Genomic DNA, 19,682 nt, shown 5'->3' with positions numbered 1-19,682 from the left:
GCTACAATACTGATTCCCAAATATGTTGATCTTTATGCTGTGTACAGGTTAAGGCAAAGGAAGAAGGGTAAAAACACTCAAGAAGTTACCTCAGGGACTGGCAACTGAGCTAATATGAATTGGTGTTCTCCTGATCCATTGTACAGCAACACTGGTGTTTTTAAAATGTTAGATCTAGAAATGTGTCTGCCTCTGATCATGTTATGTAAACTCAGGCAAATTTTAGATTACCATCACATTTATTTTATGTGCTTTTGTGGTGTTTGAACTATCAACATCTATCTCTCCTTATCTGTGTTGGTAAATTAACTTCGAATTCTGCATGACCACTCTTGAATGCTTTGAGACTCAAAATTTTGAGAACAGACTGATCTCAAGCACATTGGTTGACCCATATCCAAAGTTCCATTTGTGTATTGAAACCATGAACAGTACTGCAAACTAGACCCTACAGCTGAACACCCATATTTTTTGAAATCAGGTTTAATGCGCTGGAAGCACAATTTTGCTCATTTTTATATTTGAAATAGCATATGAAAGTTGAAAATCTCTCAAGACTTTTCAGTAGTGTTCATAATAGTATTTTTCTAGCTAATGCATACATGTATATACAAATTCAGCCCTATAACATTTGGGTGTGTTTGTTTTTTAGGTGTGAATCCAAATGGAGAATACCATTCCCTCTATAGATACTTTGTGGAGCTATGGATCTATCTAGGCCTAGCTTGGCTTTCCCTCTTTGTCAATTGGAAGGTGAGCATGTTTGTGGAGGTTCACAAAGCAATCAAGAAACGAAGGAAAAAAAGGAAGGGATCCTTTGAAAACCACCCTCCTACCAAAAAAGCACTTCAGATGCCTAATCCAAAAGATGTGAACATTTTCAGCTTCCTTTCCAAGAAAGAAGAGACTTATAATGACCTCATCAAACAGATAGGGAAGAAAGCTCTGAAAACCAGCAATGACAAAATCCTAAAAGCAGAGCAAGCCAAGCCAACCTCGCAACATACCAGCAAGGATGTCAAGGTGATGTACACAAAGAACAACTTATTTGACTATGATGAAGTTTCTCTGGGACTCCAAAACTATCATGTAATGAGACATTTAACTGACAGGCGTATTGGGGATAGCCCAGTTGAGGGCAATGTGTTTGTTAATCAGCTGGACCGAATCAGCGAGGAAGAAGGGGAAGCATGGGACTCAAGGGATTATCGGCCCCTGATCTTTGAAAATGCCAATATAACATTTGTAAATGAGGATGAGGATGAAGAGGAGGATATTTCTGATGATGAAGAAACATCAAAATCCTCTGTGGATGACAATCTTGCAGGGGAACCTGAGAGTCCCCAAAAATTGGTGAAATTTTCATCTTCTGATGAATCTACTTTTACCAGTAATGAACTGGAGATATCTGTGCCTTATGAACAGCTAATGAATGAATACAACACAGTGAATAATAATGCAAAAGCTGCAACGTGAAGATGTGAACATTTTTGGTTTCCTGGAAATCATTTAATGCACATTTTGAAGCATAAGTGAGGAGGTTGAATCTCACTGGCATTTTCCACTGCCACAGCCTTCCTTTAGCAGACTGAAAGCATCCAGTGTCTGAATGTTAACTGCAGTTGTCTATTATTCAACTTTGCTTACCCACTGTGAAGTTATAAAAACTTGAGGGTTCCTCTTCCCTTTTGGGAGTTGGTAGTTCTTGAAGTCAGGAAGAAAAGCCTAGTTATTACATGGGGCCTATTCAGTATTTGTTTCTGGTTTTTGGTGAAGACTGATTTGGGTCAATCTGTTCAGATTGGTTTGGGTCCATGTTTGACATGGCAGGTTACTGTGTTAACCCTTCAGTTTTCCAGAGGTTCCCAGATCATATCCAGACTTGGAATGGAAAATTGATGGCTTTACCCAACCTTGCAGAACGAAGCTCTTTCTATTCTCCATTTGAAGGATGCTTTGAACTGGAAGAGCAGATTATCCTGAACATTGGAGTTAGGATGCATTAGCAGTGTTGAGTAGGGAGCTTGAACAATATCTGCTAAACTTATGCCAGCTCTGTTTAGTTACGAAGGTTTAGTCTGAAGGTTCATGAACAAAAACACTAGGTTAAAACACAGGACCAATTTTTATAGGGAGTGTGCACTTTCTACTAAACAAGGAACTACCTGTGGTTAAACCCTTCTGGTGATCATGAAAAGCACATATAATTAACACAGAACAGTGTTAGAAGAATGTGTGGAGGACAGATTTAAAAATGAAGAACATCATAGTGGTAAGCTTAGTTTTGCATTGGAAGTGCCCCTCCACTGTTCATACTACAGGAAATACTTGAATATACTTCATATGCTAATGTCTCTAAATGAAGTTTAATGTGCTGCCCTTATGAATGAAAGTGTATTTTTAAAATATCAAAACACAGCCTGAATATCTGAAGGATCTTGGAGCTGCTTTAAATTCATTTCTACTTGTTATGTTTATTGGCTCTCTAGAAAAAAATTCCTACCCTCTCCACTCCAGTTGTTATGTTAAAGTAGATAGTATATTTTTTCCTACACAATTTCCCCATAAATCTCTCAGATCTGTTCACCATGAGTATTTCAACTTTTTCTGAGTCACATGCAAATGTTAGTTTTGTTCTGAATAAACTCTCATACATACATTTAGAGGAAAAGTCAGTGGCTTATGGCACCATCAAAATGTAGCTATTATAGCTTCAGGTACAAATTGGTTTTGCACTGGTAAAGAGATGATTAACTCAGTAGTTGGTATTTTTGAAAAGCCAATCCTTTGTAAGCTGTCAGAGCAGAGTAGTATTGCTGAACAACCTAATTTTCAAAGTGCTCTAGCAACAAAAATTTTCAGTGCTTGAACTGTTTGAAGATCAGATTATGAATCACTCCAAAGTAGCTCTCTAAAACAGTATGTTGTACTTCCTGTGATTTAAATCTGAAAGAGAAGAATTCACTGTATTAAAATCTGGGCTGGGGGATTTTTGATGGCAGAATGAGTCTAACCTGGTAAGAGAGAACAAGCTAAATTTTACAGTACTAATCTTGAATGATTAGGTACATTCAAAACTGTTCTTATTGACTGCTTGGCTTCTGAATTGTGGAGGCGGAAATGGACTCTTCCCTTTATAAAGATGGCTCTTATCAGCCATACACTCCTGTTAGCAATTGCAGGCATTTGCTGCAAAAAATGGTCTCTTGTTCATTTCTGTTTGGAAATTTTTGTGCTATATGTGCACAAATTTTTTTTTAAGAAGGAACTGAATGCTAGCCTGTTGTCTTACCTTTTCTAGATGGGAAATTATTCCATTGGATTTGCAGTGTTGGTGTATGAATTTTATAATGATTCAGCCATGGTTGAAATCTAGCCCAGTGGGGCTATACTTATAGATTCTCTTCAAGACTTGGTGGCTACATTTTATTTAGACTGGCCCTTGGCAGGCATAACAACTGACACCCCTATTAAAACCTCTTCATCATCAAATAACTTCATTATGACTCAAAGCCTCAAAGGAGTTGTCTTCATGTTGTCAGTAGCAGCGACAACTTTGTTCCACAATAGATTTATTCCCTGTGAATACTGAGCTGTGTCTTGTTCAATACAAATGTGCACATTGTTTTAGTGAGTAATACCATGAGGCTGGCATTTTATTTTGGCATGTCTTCCATGAATGGATGGTTAAAATACTGCTCTCTGATGCACTAACAGAGGCGGACAGAATAGTGCACAAAAAAGGAAGTTTAAATCTGTAGGTTTTCTGGCTGTTCCTATACTGCATTTCAGACGTGGTGCATAATTGCCTTAGAATAGGGCCTCTCTTTTGTGACTATTGCATTGCATGCATCACCCGCATGCTAAGCTGGGCAAGCAGAGATTAAATGTTGAGTGCTTGAAGCTGTGCTCTCCTCTATAGAGATGAGGTTAACTCATGTGACCTGTTGAAAATACAGGTTAGGTGCTGCTCTTCAGACTTAATATACAGGTTATTAATTCTTTCCTAAGAAATACCCTGCATTTCTAGGAACTGAACCAGCTTTCAAAGAAACAAAGCCAAATCTTTCTCTCTCTCTCTCTTTTAAAGTAAGTTTAAACATACAAAGTTGTTAAACTGCAATATCCCACCTAGTATTTGGCTGCAATGTTCCACCCAGTGCCATTTAAAATCAGTGAGGATTTATTCCAAGCATTTGAAACACTAACATAGTCTTACTTGGAACAATTCCACCATGTGCCTTGCTATGGGTGAGATTTAGCTGTTGATTTTTGTTTGGTTTTTAAGAGGGCCAAAAGAAGGTGTATAAGCATAATTTATTGTGACTTGGCTGTATACAAGACACTTACTTTCTGTGTGAATTTTACACAGCATTTAAAAAAAAAAAAGTTAGAGGCACCATGGACCTATCAGAGAACTGGTCTGCCTTAGTATTCTACTTCAGAGTTCTCAAACCTGGGTTTCCAGATGTGGTTGGATTACAAGTCTGAGAACCTATGCTCTCTGGATAGCAGTTCAATACTGTCTTCCTTGTGTTAAAAGGAGCTGCAGTCTTTATGTCTGAATCAAGTATTTTTTCTGACTTCTGCATCTGATGAAGTAAAAAAAAACACACACACCTTGATTGCCGGGGGAAACTCAACAGCATCTGAAGTGCCTTTGACTAGCTTGACTTTCCATCCACATTTTGGGAAGTATTTGCATAAACGTGAAACAGTTTGAGTGAACTAAAGCTTAATGTTGGGAGACCATTTTTTAAATTTTAAGTTCTAGAATTCAACTGAAGGTAATAATCTCTTATTTATATTCATGTTAAATTATTTAAAAAATAGAAGTGACTTTTAAAAGATGGCTGCTAATCTTCCAAAAGCACCAGAACACTAATATGTGTTTTAACCTGCCAACAATTACATCTTAGCAGTGGTTGGGGAGTAAAACAACCAGCAAAATTAAATCATCAGTGTCATTAGTTGAATTAGAACAGCACAATACTTTGACAGCGGCTACTTAGCTTTTTTGAAAATAAATCGAGTTCCAGAATTTGCACTAAATCAGTTGTATCTTCTTTTATTTAATGGGTTATAGGGTTTTAAGATGACCAGAATTAGCCAAACATGGAGGCTATCTTTGGGACTGAGTCCTATGATGTGTTTTCAATAACCACATGGGAAGGTGGATGTCTCTCTTCATAAATACAGGAAAAAACTCTCCACCCATCTACCATCTCACTGCACAATTACTGTGTATATTTAGTGCACAATTGCCCCTCAGACTGTTCTTAGCTGCAATAGGTTTATGTAAAGCAGTATATCTTTCAGTTTTTTCTTTAAGGACAATTACATGACTCTCTGAAATGCTTGTTTGTTTACACAGTGGCAAAGTAATGAATCTAATACAGTGGTACAAAACTGTTAAGCAGTGTTTTTAAAAGTGTTCCTAGATGCAGAAACCATGATTGATTCCATTGCTGGCAATGGATGTCCCAGCATAAGATAAAAACCATAGCAAGTGTTTATTGATATCTTGTCACATTGAATGTGGTTTGTTTTGCCCTTTATTTTATTGGAATGGTACGGCTGAAAATTCTCTCTGAATCTGAAAGCAATACCTAGTAAGCCTCTTAATCTTAAAAATAACTTAGCAGCTTGACTCATCTAATTTTTATGCCACCACTGCACTGAAATTTAAAATGAGGGTCCCTGTTTTATAGTTTTTGAAGTGTGTACAATCCTGGCAATTTCATCTCTGTCACTCCTTCATATGAACAGATCTTACTCCTTTCTTGGTCTGTCTGCTGATGTATGTCTGGAATCACTGTATGTAAATATTAGACTTGGTAAAATGTAATTTATTGTTTTTTCAATAAAATGATTTTTAAAAACTTCTTTTTATTCTTGATGGGGATTAAAGGAAGGGAAGTAAAAATTGATTTAATTTTGTTACATATTGCATTTCACCAATGCTTCCTCAGATTATGTAACATTGGGCCCCAATGCTTCCTGACTTGGTGAGTCTAAAAGCAAGGCAGCTTCTTCAGGAAATTGTTAACAGGCACAAATCTTAAGGGCATATGAATGTCTTACACCAACACATGTTTTGGTGCAAACATGAAATAGCACACACATAAGCAGAGTAGGATGCTCTTGTGGGGGTGAGGGCAGATGAATTCTATATCTGGAATAGGATTTTTTCAATGCAAAATTTGGTTGAGTGAAATTTAAAACAATCTTATTTATAAGGCTATAAAGAATGTGGATTAGGCCCTAAAAGAGGTGTGGTGTGTTTTTTGGGGACAAAGACCATCATCCCTACCTAAAGCCTTCCTCAAGACTATTTTTCTGAGCTATCAAGAGAATATTTGCAGAGTAATAATTTGATTTAAATAGGAGGATTCTTTAAGCTCCAGAAAGCAGTATGCAATGAGCCCAGACAAGGTGGAATCCTTGTCACTGCTCTATATGGATGGTTGCTGGGTTTTGTTGGTCATAAACATAGTTAAGCATGTTCTGTACAAGTAGTGTGCATTGCTCTTTTTATGCATCAAGACTTGAGGGGGGAGGGGAAATCGATGGGAATCTATAGAATTAACACCTAAAGTGGTGTTGGAAGTTTTGTTACATTGTAAAGAGGTGGGATACACCGTTAAATGAAAGATTTCTTTCTGTGATACAAATACCTAGGAAGGGAACTTATGTTTAAAGATACACTTAATTTTGGAACAAAGCTGCCAAAGCTTTACAAAATACACAATATCAAATTTGAAACAATATGACCATAGTTTAAAAAGGAATGCTAAAGTAATTTTTAAAAGGAAGATTTTCCAGTATCTTGCAACCAGAGGTGCCACCTAGGATTGCCACATTCATTGGAGAGAATTCTTGAACACAACCATGGGGTGTGTGGAAATTTAGAAATGCTATTTTTTGACTAGGATTGGAAAGAATGCTTTACAGCAGAGTTTGGCAGCTGTTTTACACATTTTTTCCTATAGAGTTCTTTGCATAGGGGAGTGTTTCACCTCAGTAAAGAGTGTTTTTACTTGTTGTGCACCACCCAGAGCCTTTGGATGGGGCGGTATAGAAATGTCATAAATAAATAAACACAACCAAATATGCAAAATGAATATGACAGTAACACGTGCAGGTGGGAAATGGCCGGGGTGGGGGGGGAGTGAAACAGTATTAAGTGTTCATTTTGTTTTAATATCTGTATAAAACAAGATACTACTTACTGGCTAAGAGGGGCTCTCACAAGACTGCAGTTGCTGCATTAGGCAATGAGTGTTCTAGAGAGAATTGGGACACCCAACAATGCTTTTAGAGAATGGGGGACTTTCTGTGTCGGCAAAACCCAGAGACCCACTACCACCCTTGCTAATGCAAGAGATGATCCAGAAAGGAGGGGAAGGGGTTTACTGAGCCATATAGAGAGAGCCAACTGGCCATTCAGTGGCACTGGTGCCAGAGAAGGAGCTCCTAAACATTGTTGGGCTTCTAAACACTGATTTTACAATTCCTGGACAGAAGTACTAGAAAATTTGGTAAAATTCATTAAAGGCATCTTCCCACTCAATTTTCTGGACATTTCATATCCAAGATTACCCTTCCTACATTCTGGACAAGGGGTCTGATTTCTCGACACCTAAGAAGAGAGCTGGTCTTGTGGTAGCAAGCATGACTTGTCCCCTTACCTAAGCAGGGTCCACTCTGGTTGCATTTTAATGGGAGACTACATGTGAGCACTGTAAGATATTCCCCTTAGGGGGTGGAGCCGCTCTGGGAAGAGCAGATGGTTCCAAGTCCCCCCTACCCCTGGCATCTCCAAATAGGGCTGAAAGAGACTTCTGCCTGTGACCTTGGAGAAGCCGCTGCCAGTCTGGGTAGACAGTACTGAGCTGGATGGACCAATGGTCTTGACTCAGTATATGGCAGCTTCTTATGTAGATTGCCCAAGCCAATCCTGGACCTGTGGCAACCCTATGCCCATCCCAAATGACGCAGATTATTATGACCCCGGCTTATGTTGTCCTTCCCTGACCCCACAACAGCAGTAACAGTGATGGCTATTACCTTGCTTGTGCCTCTAAGTTGGCTGAGTGTCCTGCTGAGACGTGAGCAAAGAGTTTGGGGGCTGAAGATGCCTGTAGCCATACTGGAAGCAGTGCACAAGTCTCTGTAATCCTGTCTCTGATTATGGGAACTCCCATGTGAAGTAAGTATTTATTTTGAGCCTTTTGGTACAGGTTTATTTTGGTGGTCTACGAGATCAGAACTGTGACTCCTGCACTATCTTCATTTCAGCCAAGCACTCTATGCGAAGTGAGTGTTTCAGCTGGTTTTACAAAATGCAACCATAAATCTCCCCTCCTCTTCCACCCATGATCATCTGCCACCCAAGTGGATGAGGGTTCTAATCTCATCTGCCATACAAGGAGGTCCTAGCTTCTTAAGCACTGTCTGGCTACTGTTGGAAATCGGTTATAGCTCAGTTGCAGAGCATCTGTTTGCATGCAGATGGTTCCAGAGTCCATCTCTGGCATCTTCAGACAGACTAGGAAAGACCTTTTATCTAAACCCCACCGGGCTTCTGGCAAGCAATGTAACAACATTGATCTAGATGGACCATGAAGTGATTGCCTCAAGTGGCAGACTATTGGGGCACCCACAGAATGCCCCCTGCTACTCCCCACTACTCCACTGGCCGCCTCCTGCTGCTGCTTGAGAAAAGGGAAGAGGAGCAGCATTTGTGACCTGCCTCAAGAGCAAAACTTTCTTGGGCTACCACTGACCAGGGGTACAAGCAAAGGTTCCCAGTCTTGGATCTACAGATGATGTTGGACTACATTCAGTGATGAAGCCACTATGCAGTAAAGTGGGGGTGAGATGTCGCTGGGAGAGGGGTGAGCCATGCCCCCACATGCTGGTCACACACTGGTCACACACCCTGCATTGACATATGTCTGGTGCTGAAACCTGGGAATAATGCCTGCCACTCTGCCCCTCTACTACTTACTTGTTTGGGAAAGACGGTGGCAGGGGCCTTTACAGCTCTATGTACAGAGTTGTGTGTACAATCTGGGTACGCACAATCTGTGCAAGGATCTATGTGTACAGTCTGTACACAGACTGCATGTGTGATGGAATATAGGTGTTGTATTCAGAAGATGTGGAATTATGAGAAGCTCCATAAGAACAGCCCAGCTAGATCTGGCCCAAGGCCCATCTAGTCTAGCATCGTGTTTCACACAGTGGCCCACCAGATGCCACTGGAAAGCCAGGGAGGAGTTGAGGGCATGCCCTCCCTCCTGCTGTTACTCCCCTGCAACTGGTACTCAGAGGCATCCTGCCTTTGAGGCTGGAGGTGGCTTTTAGCCCTCCAACTACTAGCCATTGATAGACCTCTCCTCCATGAAGTTATCCAAACCCCTCTTAAAGCCATCCAGGTTGCTGGCTGTCACCACATCTCGTGGCAGATAATTCCACAACTTGATTATGTGTTGTGTGAAAAAGTACTTCCGTTTGTTGGTTCTAAATTTCCTGGCAATCAATTTCATGGGATGATCCCTGGTTCTAGTGTTATGTGAAGGGAGAAGAATTTCTCTCTATCCACTTTCTCCAGATCATGCATGACTTTATAAACCTCTATCATGTCTCCCCGAAGTCGTCTTTTTTCTGAACTAAAAAGCCTCAGTTGTTTTAGCCTTGCCTCATAAGAAAGGTGCTCTTGGGCCCTGATCATCTTGGTTACCTTCTTCTGCACCTTTTCCAGTTCTACAATGTCATTTTTTAAGATGTGGTGACCAGAATTGTACACAGTACTCCAGGGGTGGCTGCACCATAGTTTTGTATAAAGGCATTATAATATTAGCTGTTTTATTTTCAATCCTCTTCCTAATGATCCCTATCATGGAATTGGCCTTTTTCACAGCTGCCGCACATTGAGTCAACACTTTGAACGAGAAGTGGCTCATCGAAACAGATGTTTCTGGGAGGAAAGATCTCCCTCCACTTCTACACACATCACCTGACTGATATCTCTAGAAAAGGTGTATCCCTCTCCAGATAAAGTCTGTTTTAGACACTTACCCGGCCCTGCTGTTTGCATGATGATGAAGCATGAATGCACATGCTGTCACCATGGTTACAACATAATGTAATACAGGCCATAAGTCCACACAATACAAGAATGCATGTTTTCACCACAAGAATGGGAGGCTTGTTTTGGTGTCTGAACTGGCTCAACAACATTAAAGCAGCACAGGAGCTTAAGGTTAGGGAAGGAGTAGCAGCAGCTTCTGTGGAGAGAGGGAGACTAGCAAAGTACTTCCTTTTCCATTTATGTGAATTTAGCCTGCCAAGGGATCGGGATGCACATGGCAAATGTTACATAACTGCTACTTCTTAACTATTCAGTTATGGCAAAACTCAGCTTCTAAAAATGAAAACAAATGATTGAAAAGTTAATTACATAACAAGAAAATCACAAATTCTTTTATGTCACTGACTCACTCTGACTCAGAACTATCTTGGAAGCAGATCTCTGTGTACAGCTCCTATCCAGGAAATGTTGCAGTACACGGCCTCTTTATTATTATCTACTGGTTCTGCCCCCTAATGGCACAGCAGGGAAGCAACCCACCTAGGAAGCAAGAGGCTGTGAATTCAAATCATCGCTGGTATGTTTCCCAGACTATGGAAACACCTATATCAGGCAGCAGCAATATAGGAAGGTGCTGAAAGGCATCATTTCATACTGCGCGGGAGATGGCAACGATGAACCCCTCCTGTATTTTACCAAGAAAACCACATGGCTCTGTGGTCGCCAGGAGTCGACACCAACTCAACGGCACAATTTTTCTTTTCCTTTTTCTGTCACTTTGGCCTGAACAAAGGCAAGCAACCAATATTGAGAATAGCTTAAGACCCTGCATAGTATGCCTTGTCCTGATGTTCTTTCACCTTTCTATGGCTTCAAGCCTGTGTTGATTACAACTCTTTGTGTACTGTTCAGTCAGTTTCTGGGTGTGTAAGTTAGTGCTGCTTTCTAATTAGGGTTGAACGGAGAGCATTAGATGTGTGTGGGCTGGATATTATTCTTTGTTGATAGTGGCAATAGTGCCAGACTAGAACCAAAGGCACCTGGGTTCAAATACTCAGTCTTGAACCTCACTGAGGCAGTCACCTCCCAGCCTAACTTCCCTCGCTGTCCTAACAACAATAAAATTGAAAGGGGCAGAATACTGCGTGGTGCCTGAGCTCCTTAGAGGAAAGATGGGTTAGTCATGTTCAGCATGTAAAAAGAAAACTCAAAGGAGAGAGGAGAGAGTGGTTTCTCAGCCACTGGTCTGTGAGGGATTGAGTGCCAGTCCATGCTGGTCCATGAGGAATTAATCCCGCCAAAAGACAATTTCGAGCTGATGTGGGCCACCGCTGCTGGGAGCTCTCCGGAGCTCATTTCTAGGCAGGTACTGTAGCCCTCGCTGCTGGGATAACGTCCATTTCAAGAGAGCTAAATGAGTGTTATCCCAGCAATGAGGGCTGCCTGCCTAGAAATGAGCTCTAGAGAGCTCCTAGAGCCCCCCTCCCACCAGCTCGAAATTGTTTTGGGGGTGCCTGGGGGTGGGAGTGAGGGGCAGGGTGACCTCTTTACTAACTGCTGGTCTGGGAAACTGCACACAAAGAATGTACTGGTCCATGACTCCACAAACTTTGAGAAACACTGGTCTATACAGACTGGCAGTGGCTTCTTCAAGGTTGCAGACAGGGATCTCTCTCAGCCCTATCTTGGAGATGCCAGGGAGGAAACTTAGAACCTTCTGCTCTTCCCAGAGCGGCTCCATCCCCTGAGGGGAATATCATACAGTGCTCACCCATCAAGTCTCCCATTCATATGCAACCAGGGCACACCTTGCTTAGCTAAGGGGATGAATTATGCTTGCTTACCACAAGACCAGCTCTTCTCTCTTTTAACAACTGAATGTATTCCAAGTGCATCAAAGCAACCCAAAGTACAAAAAGCAAACTCAGGAGACTTTATTCTTATTCTGAGTTTATTGTTATCAACAGAATTGTGCATCAAATCGAACAAACATTGTATCCAATAATTGTATCCATATTTAGAGGCATCTTGCTTCTGAGGCTGGAGGTGCCCTTTAGCCCTCAGACTAGTAGCCATTGATAGACTTGTCATTCGTGTATTTATCTAAACCCTTCTTAAAGCCATCTAAGCTGGTAGCTGTCACCACATCTTGTGGCAGAGAAGGGCTACTAGTTTGAGTGCTATAGCGCCACCTCCAGGCTCAGAGGCAAGATGCCTCTCAATACCAGTTGCAGGGGAGCAACAGCAAGAGAGCATGCCCTCAGTTCTTGCCTGTGGGCTTCCAAGAGGAATTTGGTAGACCACTGTGTAAAACAGGATGCTGGACTAGATGGCCCTCAGGCCTCAGCCAGCAGGGCTGTTCTTCTGTTCTTATAACTTACAATAACATATTGATAGACATTTTGGTGATTTACCACTATTTTCTATGGACCATTGTATCCTATGGGACAATGCACCGACCCAATAATGATGCATAGGATAATTTGATCTGGGCTTGCATTCATATTATATGAACAATCCAATAATCACTTGGACTGGAATTGGATCAGATCCAATAGCTTGATTCGTGCACAGCTCTAGTTGTCAGTGCTATTGCTAGCAGCTCATGGATACCCCTTTTTGAAAAGAAGTGTCTTGCTTTCCTAGCCTCCATCCCACAGGATCATCAAAGAGGCTGGAGGCCCACAGCCCACATGGCTCCTATTAACCCTGCTCTTTTTCGTCATATGACTGAATGATTAATTTCCTACTGTTATTTCTTATAGCCACAAGATGTTGAAAGTTTGCCTCTTTGAATTACCCAGACCTATTGATGACAAAGTTGAGGACCTCTTGGGATCAAAGTAGACATTCTCTTAAATGTGTCATTAACAGATGCTTGTTATTTAAGGTCCTGTTATTTAAGAAAAATCTGTTGCAGGAATGGGACAATCCAGTCTAGGACCACAACACATGGGAAGAGAGGGTCAACTTCTTGTGTCATTTTCCCAATGAAAATCCCATCTCTAGAGCACCTGTGTACCCTGAAGTGACTATGTGCAGCAAAAGGCGGAGATGTTAAGTAGGAAAATGGCACGAGGGGAAATATATTTCCCCTCATGTTATGGTCCTAATCGGGATCAGATCTCTCCATGGCTTTTTCTTACATAAGTGGAACTGCCAGGTTTCCAAAATGGCTCAGGGTGGTTTACAATTAAAGTAAAAAGCTAAAACAAATTAAAAAAAACAATATAACAATTAACAATTTTAAAACATTTTAAAACAATTAAACAATTACAGTGATTAAAATCGTGAAATCGGGTTTTTAATTTTAAAATAAACCAGATACTAAAACCCCCAAAGTTTAGGAAGCTGAGAAAGCTTGGGTGAAAAGATGGGTTTTCAGGTGTTTTTTGAAAATTGCCAGAGATGAGGAGGATCATATCTCAGCAGGGAGCACATTCCACAATCTCGGGGCAGCGACCGAGAAGGCCCATCTCTGTTTAGCCACCACCATTAACCTCTTCGGGTGGACCATTCTAATGGGCCCCTCGCCCCTGCGGAGGTGGGAAGTGGTTGTAAGTCCAACCTTAACCCTGGTGGAGCCCCTGGTGGCGCAGTGGTAAAACTGCCGCCCTGTAACCAGAAGGTTGCAAGTTCGATCCTGACCAGGGGCTCAAGGTTGACTCAGCCTTCCATCCTTCCGAGGTCAGTAAAATGAGTACCCAGAATATTGGGGGGCAATATGCTAAATCATTGTAAACCGCTTAGAGAGCTTCCAGCTATAGAGCGGTATATAAATGTAAGTGCTATTGCTATTGCTATATTGCTATTAACCAGATGTTGGTCCGTCCATGACAGTGGAGACATCACAGGAGTCTCCACCCACAGAACACCATCCTGATCAGAGTAAAAGACCAAATCAAGCATGTGACCTGCAATATGCGTCGATCCAGAGACTGCTTGGGATAGGCCCATAATCATCATGGCTGCTATGAACTCCTGAGCTGCCCCAGACAAATTGGTCCCAAAATGAACATTGAAGTCCCCCAGCACCAAAAGTCTGGGAGACTCCAACGCAAGCTCCGCAACCAAGTCTGTGAGCTCAGTAAGGGATTCCATTGGGCAGCGGGGCGATCGGTACACCAACAGAAGTCCCAATCTATCCCTGGTCCCCAAACTCCCTGGTCCCCAAACATACATTCAATATGGTCCGATACCCTGACAGGGACCCTGGTAAGGGAGATGTTATCCTTATAGACCACAGCCACCTCACCTCCCCACCCATGTCCCCTCACCTGCTCCTCTACAGAATATCCTGGAGGGAGAAGCTGGGACCAAACTGGACCACTAGCCTCCCCCAACCAAGTCTCAGTAATGCATACCAAGTTGGCCTTTGGACCAACCTGGGATTACAGAGGAGCAGGGAAAAGCTATGTGGGTTGTTGGCAGTGCTCCCCGAGGTCAAAGAGCTGGCAGGACAGCCGGAAGGGGAGACAGCTATTAAATTTCTGACTACCCTTCCCCTGGAACGGTTGCTGACCTGCCAACGTTACTACTTCTATTCCCCACCACCACCGGGATAGCTGCCCCATAGTCAATGAAGGCGCCTCCTGTCCCCCCATCTCCAGATGAACCCAAACACATTATAGCAACTTCAACCCAAGTCTAAAACAGCTTAAAACTAATTAAACAGAAGCCCTCTAGCCCTCGCCCTCATTCTCCCCTGAAGTGGCTCCCCCAAAGGGGTGACCCCCTTTGGTGTCACCCCTTCGGTGGCAGGCCCGCTGCCACAAAGAGCCTTCCTATAAAGCCCAAAACTGAGCAGGTGATCCAAGGAACAGCTGAGTCACTCAGGGGCTGGTCCCAATCCTGCCCCCACTTCCCGCAGATGTTAACCTGAGGCTGCAGTCCCACAGGGGAAGCAAAGGCAGGCAGGCAACAGCAGAAGGAACCCCAGCACCTGGTCTCTCACTCCAGGCAGCACTGGGTGGGAGGTAGATGGACTCTCCCTTTCCCTCTCTACTGGGCTTTCTGAATAAAGTTTAGTTAAACAAACATGAGATTGCTTTGTGTTTATGAGGGAAGCAACTATAAAAAGCAGACATTATTTCCAATTGCTGTGCAAGCACACAACTCCCATGTGCAATTTCAGCATTTATGGAAGTTTGCCCTTTTCATGACAGCAATTAGAAAGATGTGGCAGTGCCTGTAGTGCACTAAACACATGTGGGAAGCTGTGCAGTATGTCAACCAGCACCCGATTTTAGTTATTTCTTGTGAGCCACCTGCCTGCAACATGCCTGTAGGCATCCAAATGCCTCTGAGCATGTGCAGAATGCCTGCCACTTAGTAAGGAATAACCACTGTCAGGCCCTTATCCTTGCCTCCTCTAGCATCTGGAATTAGGGCTGGGGGGTGGAATGTGGCATAATCTCAGGAAGGCTCAAATCAAAAGAATAACTAAATTATACAGGGATAAAGGTATATACCACTCAAAGGACTATGAAAGACATAACTGCAGGGGAAGAATGGCAGTTCAAATAGCAGAGCAAAAACAGTTTGGTGAGAAAAAAGCAAAGCAAGAGGTCTTGAGACAGTTCTTTAGTATTGAAGAACTACAGGGATTTATTTAAAGAAGGTTACAAACAGATGTGAAAGAGCCAGCCTGCACCTTATTTCAGCTGCAGCTCATGGCTGCAGAGAGAAACCAAAACAAATAGCCATCTCTGGAGAGACAAAATGGAGACTAACGCTGGAAGAACAAGGAGGGGAGGAGTCCAGCACTTATATCCATGACCTTAACAGCCACCCACAGTGGTCACTATGAGGCACTGCAGCTGAGAGCTGATGCTGCCAGGGTCTTAGCTCCAACACTCCTTCTTATCGGCTTATGCTGCTGTCTATAAGTCCCAACTTATCTCTCAAGGTTTTGAAACGATCCCTGGGCAATGGCTTAGTCAGCACATCTGCTACCATTTGTTCACTTGGACAATGAATCAATTTTACAAGTCTCTTTTCTTGTGCATTCCGCACATAATAATATTTTGTTTCAATGTGTTTTGTTCTAAATTCAGTTTTCTCCATTTATGAAATTTGGATGCAGCTTTGATTATCCTTGAATATCTCAGTGGGTTTTGGTTCGTCTATGTTGAAATCCGACGTTAGCTTGTGCAGCCATGACACCTCTTCACATGCTTGAGTGGCAGATACATATTCTGCCTCAGGAGATGACAGAAAGCCACCTAATGGTGCAGCAGGGAAGTGACTTGACTAGCAAGCCAGAGGTTACCAGGTTGAACCCCCGCTGGTATGTTTCCCAAGCTATGGGAAACTCCTATATCAGGCAGCAGCAATATAGGAAGATGCCGAAAGGCATAATCTCATACTGCGTGGGAGATGGCAATGGCAAACCCCTCTTGTATTCTACCAAAGAAAACCACGTGGCTCTGTGGTTGCCAAGAATCATCACCGACTCGACGGCCCACTTTACTTTAGATGAGAGAGGAACTATTGATTGCTTGCAGCTACGCCAACAGAACTGCCGTTCTTCCCCAACAATAACACCCAAGCAAGCCTCATCACATCTCACAATGGGATAAAGGACTTTGGAAAATTAAACAAGTCTGAGCGATGGATAAATTCTGCCTTCAGCGCTAATACTGTTTAATAATAAACAGGTGGAAAGAGTATCCTGGTCATGTGTGTCACCTTTAAAAAAAAAAAAAAATCAAGTGCAAAATCTTCTGTTATTGATGGTAGTCAATTAGTTCTTGTGTGTGTGTATTTTTAAAATGTTGCAAATGGTAATATAGTTTAGAAAAATGATTGCCTCCACCTCTATGAATGTCGCCTGAACTTTAATATCTACCGAGGCCCTGCTTAGGTTTTTTCTTGCTAGCTGATATACAGTGGGTAAATACTCACAAGGCCTTCCTGGGGGCAGGGTCAAGACGATGGACTGCCTCCCCCCACAAAAGAAAGCTTGCCTAGCCCTCCTCTCCTTTGGGTGAGCAGCCAAGACATATCTTTTCCGCTTGCTTTCTTAGACGCCATTTGTTCAGTTTTGTTTTGTTTTATGTACTGCTACTGTTTCTATATTGACTTTGTTTTATAACTTTATTTTATTTTATTTTAGCATTTATATCCCACTCTTCCTCCAAGGTTCTTAGGGCTGTGTTCATGGTTATGCTTATCCTCACAACAACCCTGTGAGATAAGTGACTGGCCCAATGTTACCAAGTGAGGTTTGCGGCTGAACGGGTATTTGAACTCTGATCTCCCTGGTCCTAGTGCATTCCTCTAACCACTGCACCATGGTAGCTCTATTTATTTATTTATAAATGTTAATATTTGATATGTCAGTGTTTGTTTGATTTTGTTATACTGCCTGCAAGCTTGAATATTGTCACCCCACACCCTTCCTATTGCATCCTTAGGTCCTCCCACCATAAAACTTATTCTACAAGCTTCAGAATGGTATAGTGCTAAAACTATTGAATTAGACAAGATGAATCCTGGACTGTGTTCTGAGGCTCCATAGCTGTATCACAATCCTGTAAAATGCATTGTCTTCAGAGACAATTTTATTGTCTCCGAACAAAACCTTTCATTGTGTAAATACAATCGATAACAGTTACAAACTTTAAGAGTTGCCACAGCTATGGTGCAGTACAAATTGAACATTTCTCATTGGCTGTTTGGGAGGAAAGGCTATTATTAGTTTCATCCTAAATTGAGGATGTGATAGTACTCTGCCCCGAAAGAGCCAACACCCTTAAGAGAAATGAGTAAACAAAACACCAGGAAAATGCAGGCAATCAATGGAGCTAGCTATCACTGGATCTAGCAAATATGTACCCTAATTAAAGGGATAGAATCTAACAAGCTAGAAAACTTTGGAGTACTGGAGTCCTCCACAGAAACATTATGGCTGACAATAAGAGAACTGCAAGGAAATTTGTTACTAGGAACGTGATATTGCCCTCCAGAACACTGAGAGTGACCTGGAGTTCAAGAAGCTAATCAAAGAGGTGTCAAAGAGAGACACAGCTATAACAACTACCCTCACATAGACTGGGCCAGTTCGTATGTAGGTATTGACCAAATTTCTACACACGCTAAATGATTGTGCCTTAGAACAGTTAGTCACAGAACCAACCAGAAGAAGGCGATCTTAGACTTAATCCTGAGTGGTGCCTAGGACCTACTGCGAGATGTCAGAGCTGTAGAACCATTGGGGAACAACAGTGACCATAGTGTGATGTCTACAAACCTAGTGCTTTTGCAGTTTTTAGGCAGAGGTGCTCTTATCCCCAGACCTTGGGGCACCAACCATGGCCCCCTGTCTCGGGGGGGGCTCCAAATGTCCTGGGGGGGCTCCTGCTGTCACCCTGTGCCCGCCCCATGCCCGATCTTTGCCCTTGTAGCCGCCATGTGCGCAGCTGGGGAGGTGAGCCGAGCAGGCCTCCCCCATGGTGGTGGGCACAGTGGCTGGTGGGCCTGTCTGTCCTGTGTGTTGGTGGATACTCCATTGGCAAATGGGCCAAACTGCCTCTTCCCACTGCATCCCTCGGGCAGAGCAGCAGTGGGGAGAGTCACTGTGCAGCAGAGAGGATGAATCAGGCAGGCATCTGAGTGGCGCATAGGCACCTTCTGCAATTCATTCAGGCACTGAAGCACATGAAAGGCTACTGATCGCTGCCATTGTTACAAGCGGCCGATGTGGGAACCCGAGCTGTGTCTCTGGCAAGAGATAAATAGCTCCTAACAGCGCCTCCTTGCCAGGGGAATCGCCTTCAGTTGCACACGGTGGATGCTCCCAGGCTGGTGTTGCTCTCTTTCCTGCAATCAGCCATTGCCCATTCCCTTGGCCCCGCCCCTCCCCTTGGCCCTGCCCCTCCCCTTTGTTCCTCTGCCTCTCTCCTCCTCCCTACCCCATCCCCCGCCCACACACCCTTCAGTGTTTGGAGTCCTGCTGCATTCACTTAACCACAGTGAGGGGTTTGGAGCTGCAACTGATCTTTTCTTGGTGTTCAAAGCTAACTCGGCACTCAGTCCTGGAAAACCCCCACATTGTTAAGATCCATAAACCGAAACTTGTGGATTCACGAAGAGCCTCGCTCTGCAAATCAGCTAAGTCAGTAATTTTTCACAAATCCCTAAAGGGTCTCTGGATTTGTTAACTACCCTGAGCTACAAAAGACTTGAGTGTTTTCAGTACCCCCCCCCCGCCCCTTGCTTTGCCCTAACAATTTTGTGGATCTGAGTTGTTAATTTAATCTCTCAAACTAGCTAGTCTGTAAAACTGCAGACCTCGGGGTGAAGTGGGAAAGACCCTGCCAGTGCATTCTCAGAGGTAAGCCCCACTGACTCCCATGTAGGTGTGGATCAGTCAGTGCTGCAAGAAGCAAGAGCTTAGGGCTTTGTGGACACAGACATTTGGAGCCCCCCCAAGGTTTCATACCTTAAATAATTTGGTTACACGTGACATGCAATACTATTCCATTAACGTACAATCACTCCTTCCACATATCTGAGATTTGAGAACTGGGGCTAATAACTGCTGCCAATAGGATATAGGTTGATAATGCATCTGATGATA

At 42.9% G+C, this 19,682-nt stretch overlaps 1 protein-coding gene across 3 annotated transcripts in view; it reads left to right on the top strand.

The window, feature by feature from the left end:
- Positions 1-5,886, top strand: part of KCNK5 (potassium two pore domain channel subfamily K member 5) — a 47,026-nt gene extending 41,140 nt beyond the window's left edge. For all 3 annotated transcript variants that reach the window (XM_053305275.1, XM_053305278.1, XM_053305272.1), the window contains one exon: positions 653-5,886. In XM_053305275.1, the coding sequence (XP_053161250.1) occupies positions 653-1,476 (824 nt within the window). In that variant the 3' untranslated portion in view covers positions 1,477-5,886. The remainder of the gene's footprint in view (positions 1-652) is intronic.
- The last annotated feature ends 13,796 nt before the right edge of the window (positions 5,887-19,682 follow it).

Source organism: Hemicordylus capensis, chromosome 1, assembly GCF_027244095.1.
Source record: "Hemicordylus capensis ecotype Gifberg chromosome 1, rHemCap1.1.pri, whole genome shotgun sequence".
Lineage (NCBI taxonomy): Eukaryota > Metazoa > Chordata > Lepidosauria > Squamata > Cordylidae > Hemicordylus > Hemicordylus capensis.
This window is presented reverse-complemented; position numbering and strand designations above follow the sequence as displayed.